This window comes from Alligator sinensis, unplaced genomic scaffold (assembly GCF_000455745.1).
Source record: "Alligator sinensis unplaced genomic scaffold, ASM45574v1 scaffold811_1, whole genome shotgun sequence".
Taxonomy (NCBI): Eukaryota; Metazoa; Chordata; order Crocodylia; family Alligatoridae; genus Alligator; species Alligator sinensis.
Window position 1 is genome coordinate 928387 of NW_005842579.1, and position 7862 is coordinate 936248.

The 7862-nt window shown below is 55.5% G+C and overlaps 1 protein-coding gene across 1 annotated transcript; it reads left to right on the forward strand.

Moving 5' to 3' along the window:
* RAB25 (RAB25, member RAS oncogene family) lies at positions 1–7556 on the forward strand. Its single transcript, XM_006032595.2, has 5 exons — positions 1–360; positions 5550–5745; positions 6144–6337; positions 6621–6701; positions 7115–7556. Exons 1-5 carry the CDS (start codon positions 321–323, stop codon positions 7246–7248), a joined length of 645 nt encoding a protein of 214 aa, XP_006032657.1. The 5' UTR covers positions 1–320; the 3' UTR covers positions 7249–7556.
* The last annotated feature ends 306 nt before the right edge of the window (positions 7557–7862 follow it).

Genomic DNA, 7862 nt, shown 5'->3' on the forward strand with positions numbered 1-7862 from the left:
GCGACACCGGGTCACGCCCTATTGAGTCACGCAGCTCCAACCTGCCTGGCGAGGAGCTCCTTTGCACCTTGCCCATAGCTCGGTCGCCCGGCTCTGCTAAAGTCTTGCCGTCGCCTCCCCTGCACACCTGCTCCCCTGCTGCTTCCAAATCGGCCTTCTTGGCAGGGAAGAATTTTTCCCTTCCACCTTCCTGGTTGATCAGCTGGTGCAGAAACCACTCCCAAACCCTCCTGCCACCCACCCACCCTGGCTGGGCAGGAACCAGGCCGAGACTGAAAGCCGGACCCCGCACCGGAGGGGACCAGGCGCAGCCGTGAGCTATGGGAGCGCCGGAGGAAGACTATAACTTTGTCTTCAAGGGTGAGTTTGTTCTCTGCACCCCGTCCACCCCCTTGCCTTTATCCTGGAGGATTCAGGGCCGGGTTGGATGTTCATCCCCCTGCAAACTCTGCTTTTAAGGGGGTGGAATTTAGCGGGCACAGAAATTTTGGAGGGATGGGATTTGGGGGGTGGTAGGCAGGGTGGAGGTGGGGGTGTTGCTGGCAGAGCAAAAAGTGGGAAGGAGCAGGTATCCAGACAAGGAGTGGAGAGGACCCTGCACCATCAGGAGTCTAGAGACCGGGGGCCCAAATCCCACCCCCAGACTGAGCGCAAGCCCCATGGAGATACCAGGTATTGGGACCAGCAAAGCTCATTTGCTGTGCTCCACCAACTTGTCCCTACTAAGCATCCTAGGCACAAAGCAGCAGACAGCTCAGGGGTGCAGAGATGCAGTGGAGCAGGAGGTGCTTCCTCACCCGGGGTAGCAGGTGGGGGTCACAACTTGGGTGGCTTCTGGTAGGATGCTGGTGGCCACCAGCAAGACTTATGGTGTCCATGGCAGTCACCTGGGTCCACAGGCAAGACACGGGGGATTCCTACTCTCGGGTGGTGACATGCCAACAGGGGCCACTGAATGGCACTACTACTGCCTCTCCCACCCCCCTTCCTGGCTGATGGCATGAGGCAGGGCAGCACCAGGGAATGGGTATTAAGTGGCAGGATGGGGAGACACAGATGCTTCAGGGTTCGCCTAGGCAGAGAGCATGGAGAGGGAGATACCTAGATTTCCCAGCTACTCCCTTCTTTTTTGGCTCCGTATCCAGCCCCTTGCACACCAGGCTTCGATGGCAGTCCAGGCTTTGCCCTACAAATAATAACGCCCAATGCACCAGGCTGTCAGGATCTGGTTCAGCGGGACGCCAGCCCTCCTGGGAACAGCATATTCCAGCCCCGTTGATGTTGCTTTAACAAATAATTGCACTAAATACCACTGCGGTTTTGCGGGCTCTTAAGAACATAAACCCCCCCCAAAAAGGATCTTGGTCACTGGAGGTTTTCAAGTGCAGGCTGGGCAAACATTTGGCTGGGAAGGTTTAGACCAGCGCGGTCTTGCTGGGGGCAGCGGGCTGGAGAGCACCGACTCCCGGGGTCCTTTTCTGTGGTTTTGGAAGCGGTTTATGTCCCTTCTGAGAGACCCATTTGAACCCTTTAAATAAAGGGGGGGGGGGGGGGGGAAACCACCCAGAAAACATCCATGAAAGCATTTCACTTCTTAATGTTTCAAGGAAAAGCTTTGCTGGTTTCCAGCTCGTTAGCTCAGTGTGGATTTCACTGGGGGGAAACTGTCTTAGAAGTGAGCCTGAAATGTTTTCTAATCAAAGAAGTTTAAAATATATATATATTTGCATCAAAACTTGCAGCTGACAATGTCCTATTTTGTCAGAAAACAAAACAGAAAAAGATTTGTCTGAAAACCAAAGCTTCCTAAATTTTATCTGAAAATTTCCCTTTGGGGAGGTTTTTAGACCTTCCCCAAATGAAAAAAGCAAATAGACTGTGGAGGAAGTTAAATATTGTACTGGTGGAGATGTTTCATTGTATGGAAAACCAGATTCCCCTGGAAAAGAGGGTGAGAGGCAGAGCTGTTTAACCCCTGCCTGCCTGGGTGTCAGGGGCCTGTCTACATGTGCGCTTTAGCTTATTTTAATGCGCATTAAAGCATCACAAAAACATGCTCTTTACTTAATGTGCATTAAGACAGGCTAATGCACATTTTCCTAGTACTTTCCAATGCAGGTACAAGATTTTATGGGCATTAACTAAAGCATGTTAATGCATGTGTAGATGCTCCCAGTGTAGGTGAGAGAGCAGGGGTCTGATGAGCTGTGACCTCAACAACTCTCCTTAGTAAGCTGCAATATTTTGCTCCTGGTTTGTCTCCCATGGAAGGCGCCGAGTTCAAATCCTCTCTGCAGTCAAATGACATTCAATGGTGTGTTCATGTTTTCAGGCTTACGGCAGCTCCTTGATATGGGTGCTGTCCTGCCCAGCCCAGAGATCGTGTCTGCAGTGTGGGGCTTGGGATTGAGAACTGTGAAAGCAGCCAGAAGTGGAGTGAAACACAGACGATAAACACCCGGCTGCCCAGGGAGGGGGCGGAGGGGAGTCTCAGCGGGCATCTCAAAGTCACTCCGCTTGACTGAGCCAGGGTGTTGGCGGTGGCATCAGAGGCGAAGAATTCAAGGCTTTAGAAATACAGCGGCCCGCCTTGTGCGTGGTTTTATCCCTGTCTGTATCACAGCCACTTCTAGGTGCCAGTGCAGGTTCAAAGCAGTTGTTCTCCTGGGGAGCTCATGGCCTGGATAGCAAAGGGCGGGGAAGGGAAACTGAGGCACAGAGAAGTGAAGCAAGGGTTTGCTCAGGAAGAGGTGAGAGTAAAACCGAGGTGTCCTGAGCCTGAGCTACTTGCTGGTCCCTGCTGCCTCTATACTGAATGTTTTTTCACTCAGCTGTGTGTCCTAAGCCCTATACTGCCAAGCATGAAGAGGATTCTCCCAGCTCCTGCTGACAGGGTCCTGTTAGGAGCATGGGGTGAGGAGCCTGTCCCAGAAAAGGCCTCTTGGCTCTTTAACACCCTGTTCGCACTGCCAGATGGTGCAGGGAACTGTGTGTTTGCCCAGGCCTGGTGCACGTGTCCATGCCTGCGTGCTGCAGTGATACCACGGGCACAATCAGGGCACAGGCCAGCTCGTCTGAGCTGGGCTTGCCGGGGTAAGGAGGGGGCCAGTGGCTAGAAACTGGAAGCAGCTCTGAGCTGGTGTTGGATGGAGGAACAATGTCTGTGGCTCTGCTTGCCTGGGCCAGGGGCTGTCTCAAGGCTGGGGGTTGCCTTGGCCCCTGTACTGTGCATGTGCATGGTTTCCCGTACACCAAAAACTGCTCTTTTAATTGCTGGGCCGTGCCTGAGCTATAAATAAAGGCAATAAATCAAGCCTGAGGGACACCTGGCAGGTCTGGGATGGGAGGAACAGGACAGGCTGTATTCAGGGGCCTGGACTGGGAGGTGACACACCAGGTTCTTCTCCCTGCTCTGCCACTGATGTCCAGAGTGACCTTGGGAGCACACTTTAGCCCCAGACCCTCAGAGGTGTGTGGGGGCAGCTAGTTCTCACGGGGAGCTGGAATTGGTGGCAGTTTGACCCCTTCTGAGCACCTGGGGCCTGCATCTCTCTGTAACGCAGGGGGAAAACCAGCCCTTGCAGTGTGCTGTGGGGCAGAAATCCCATGAAAGAGCACAAAGTGCATCCTGATGGCTCGGTGTAGAGGACCTCAGCTTGACAGGCATTCCTCTCTCCACCCCAGGGGGTCCCAGGCTGAGCCAGGAGGAGACACTGCCTGGAAAGCAGCATCCAAAGCTCTTCTTGTCCTGACAGCCCATTGTGTTTGCACCCAGCTGCCACACTGCCAAGTTAAAAGGGTGTCACAGGACAAGAGGGACCCTGAAAGCCAAGCAAAAACTTGTGGCAAACTTTTCCAAGGATCATTGTGGCGTGTGAGGCAGAAGCAACAGTCCCAAGCAGGAAAAAAGCTACCCCCACCCCATATTTTGAGTCCGGCTTCAAAAATCATGAGCTAGAAAAGTGATGAGTGGTGGGCTCTGATTTGTCTCTGGGATCCACTCACTCCAGTTTCTCTGTATGTTTTAAAGCTCCCCATCAAATGGCAGCAGTGAGTTTCATGCCATCACTTGCTGGCAGTTGTGGGACCCCCCTAAATATAACAAGGCTTGAAATGAAATCGTGGAGTCGGCTGAAGGGTGGCTCCGCTGGTCTGCATTCGGTTCCCCACAGATCCACAGCGGAGCAACTCACACTGCACTCACTCTCTCTCTCATGCACTTGGTTCTTTCTTTCATGGTTGGTTTCCTTAATCCCGTGATTCACCACCTCTCTAGACTGGAGGCACCTCTGGATAGACTCAAGAAGCCCCTTGGAAAGTGCCACCTCTTTTTTTTTTGCCTACCAAATGAATACCAGAGCAGTTTTTCTGTTGCAAAGAACTCAGAAAATCTGCAGCTCTGGACTCCTGTTTGCTGTATGAGGGTTTGTCCTGCAAATCACGGTTGCACACGTAGAGCATAGCCCCCTGGAAAAAATCTCCAGGCACCCGAGAGTGCTATGGCCCCTGGTTGAGAACTGCTGCCTTGGAGCTGGGAGATGAACCCAGGTATCCTGCTTCCCAGGCCAATGCGCTTGCTGCCAGGCTGTGAAGTCAGTCGTTCTCCCTCTCTCTGCCCTGGTGAATCTCTGAGTGTTTTTAGTAGAACAATTTCACCAGGAGAGAAGAGGCCGTCCTGGAGCACCCTCCAGCCTGGTAGATAGAGCGCTGAGGCCTGGATAGCCTGCTTAGGGCTTGAGTAGCACCATGCAATGCAATGCTTAAATCCCCTTGTATATCTAGGTCTGAAGACCTGTGCTGGGCACTGTACAAACAAAGAAGGTCCCTGTCCCACACAGCTCACAGCCAAAATTATATAGAATTAGACAATGAGGGTGGGAAGGGCCCTTGGGAAGTTGCACCTAGCCCAACCCCCTGCTCAAAGCAGGACCAGCCCCATCAGTCCAGACAAGGCTTTGTCTAGCCGGGTCTTAAAAACCTCCAAGGATGAAGATGCCACCACCTCTCTGGGTAACCTGTTCCAGAACTTTACTACCCTTCTAGTGAGGAAGTTTTTCCTAATATCCAAACTAAACCTCCCTTGCTGCAGCTTGAACCCATTGCTCTTTCTGTCATCTGCCACCACTGAGAATAGTCCAGTGCCATCCTTTTTGGAGCCACCCTGCAGAGAGCTGGAGGCTGCTATTAAATCCCCCCTCAGTTTTCTCTTCTGCAGACTCAGTAAGCCCAGTGCTCTCAGCCTCTCCTCACAAGTCCTGTGCCCCAGCCCCCCAACCATTTCCGTTGCCCTCTGCTGGAGTCTCTCCAGTGTGTCCACCTCCTTTCTGCAGTGGGGGGCCCAAAACTGGACACAGGACTCCAGATGTGGCCTTGCCAGTGCTAATAGAGGGGAAGAATCACTGCCCTCGATCTACTGGCAATGCTCCTACTAAGCAGCCCACCATCCCCTCCAGAACTGTGTTTCACATGCCCCATACTGCTGGCAGCACAGGGGGATTCTCCCTCCACTCCCCTTCTGTGCTGATGGAGGTTTCTCCGTTGCCTCCCAGTGGTCCTGATCGGAGAGTCAGGTGTGGGGAAGACCAACCTGCTTTCACGCTTCACCCGCAATGAGTTCAGCCACGACAGCCGCACCACTATCGGCGTGGAGTTCTCCACCCGCACTGTCCTGGTGGGCAACGCCATGGTGAAGGCACAGATTTGGGACACAGCTGGGCTGGAGCGCTACCGCGCCATCACCTCAGCGTGAGTGCCCTGGCGGGGAGGGCCCTCGATGTCTCCTCCTAGTGCCTTTGGAGCCAGCACTGCATGGGTCCAATCCCTGACCCAGCCACTCTCCCACTGGCCTAGCAATACTCCCTGATACCCCATTGCCCTGCGCCTCTTCCATGCAAAACAGCCTGGCTGGAAAGCTGGCACTGATGCTCACCAAGGCATAGGCATTCATGGCCATGGGACTCTGCATGCATCCCTCCCTGAACCCAAGGAGCAGCTCTGATGCATGCCAGCAGTAGTAGGTTGTTACCCATTGCTGCTCAGCCACTGCTGGGGCGGGAAATGTGCTGCAGGGCCCGGTTCAAGTGCTGTGGGGCTGTCCCAAGCTCTGGGTTGGGTCCCATGGTGAGGCTGCCTGCTCTCGGCAGGTATTACCGGGGCGCGGTGGGCGCCTTGGTGGTATTCGACATCACCAAGCACCAGACGTATGACGAGGTGGAGCGGTGGCTGAAGGAGCTCTATGACCACGCTGAAGCCACCATCATCGTCATGCTTGTGGGCAACAAAACCGACCTCGCCCAGGCTCGAGAGGTGCCAACCGAGGAGGCCAAGATGTTCGCAGGTACACAGACTCACTCCCTAACCCCCTGCAGCTCAGCTGGCTTGGCTACCTGGCCCCATGGCCTGGAACTGAGGGTCTTGAGCTCCCAAAATTATCATCTTGCATACAACACACACCTCTTCCCCACCCACCCCCCAAAAAAACACCTGCTGGAAATCGGAAGGTGCTTTACATGTGGGAAATACAGATGCCCCAAGGGGACTGTGCGGGGGGCTCTGTGCTAGGGGGTCCGTGCTGCCCCCGGCATAGGCCCAGGCACCTCGTGAGACTCCTGTTGTTGCAGAGAACAACGGGCTGCTCTTCGTCGAGACCTCAGCGCTGGACTCCACCAACGTGGAGCAGGCCTTTGAGACCGTGCTACGGGGTGCGTAGGACATTGGGGGCACTGGGGAGGGTGCAGTCCCCCCCCCATTATAGACCTGGTTGCAGGGGAAAGAGCTGATTGCCTAAGCCCAGCTGTCAATCACTTAGAGAGTGGGGAAGGGGAGGGGTTTCCCCTTGCTTGCAAAGCATTCTGGGTAGGGCAGCCCTATATAAGCCCCCTGGCTGCTTTCTGCCTTCAGAGTGGGGTTGGGGGTGTAAAGGGGGGGATGAACCTCTTTTATGCCCTGTGGAGCTGCCCTGGAGAGGGCTGGCAGGGCTCAGGGCTGGTATTATGCCCTTGGAGATGACGGGGGTTGGCTGTGCTCACTGAGACGGTGCCTGGCTGCCCCCGGCGGGTGGGTTTCTGTTTGCCCCAGGGCCAGGGGTCATTTCACAGCACTTCTGCCCCCACAGAGATCTTCAACAAGGTGCAGAAGCAGAAGCAGAAGAGCGCCCCGGACAATGCTGTTACGCTGTCCCCCGAGAGCACCGCCAGCACTGCCCAGTCCCCTGCACCGGCCCAGCGCTCCTGCTGCCTCAACCTTTGAGCCTGGCACGGGAAGGGGGCCGGGAGCCCACCCCGCTGCCCTGCAGCCTGGCCCTGCTTCCGCCGGCGTGGGGCTCCGGGCTGGCCCCAGACTCACCCTGCTCGGAGCCTGCCCTGCGGGGTCCAGGCGGACGCAGGAATCCCCGTTGCTCCCGGATGTGGTCCTAGCCTGCTGGGAGCCTCCGTGTTCCCGATTCCCTTTGGAAGGCAGCTGGGGCATGGATCCCTTTGGGGGGGTGCTGCCGTGGTCCGTGCAATACAGGTGCAAGCATTAAACTGTTTTCAAGAGGCAGGTTTGCTTTGCCTTTATTCCCACATGCCAATGGTGGGTCAACCCCCTTGGGCTCTGCCATCCCTGCCCTCCTTGGGGGTGAGCAATGGGGTATGTGCACAGTCCTCCTAGCATAGATGTGTGCCCCAGCAGTGTGGTCAGTGCCCCCCCACCATACTCAGGCCCAGGCTCACAAGTCCAGCTCTACCCACACTGCCTGGGACCTTCCTTTGCCTTCCCCTAATGCACTGGCCATGGATGGAGGCAGGACATTGCCTGGGGGCAGCTGATGCTCCTGCTGATCCTTCCAAGCCTGGCTGGGGGGGTGGTGTCCAGCTCAGGGT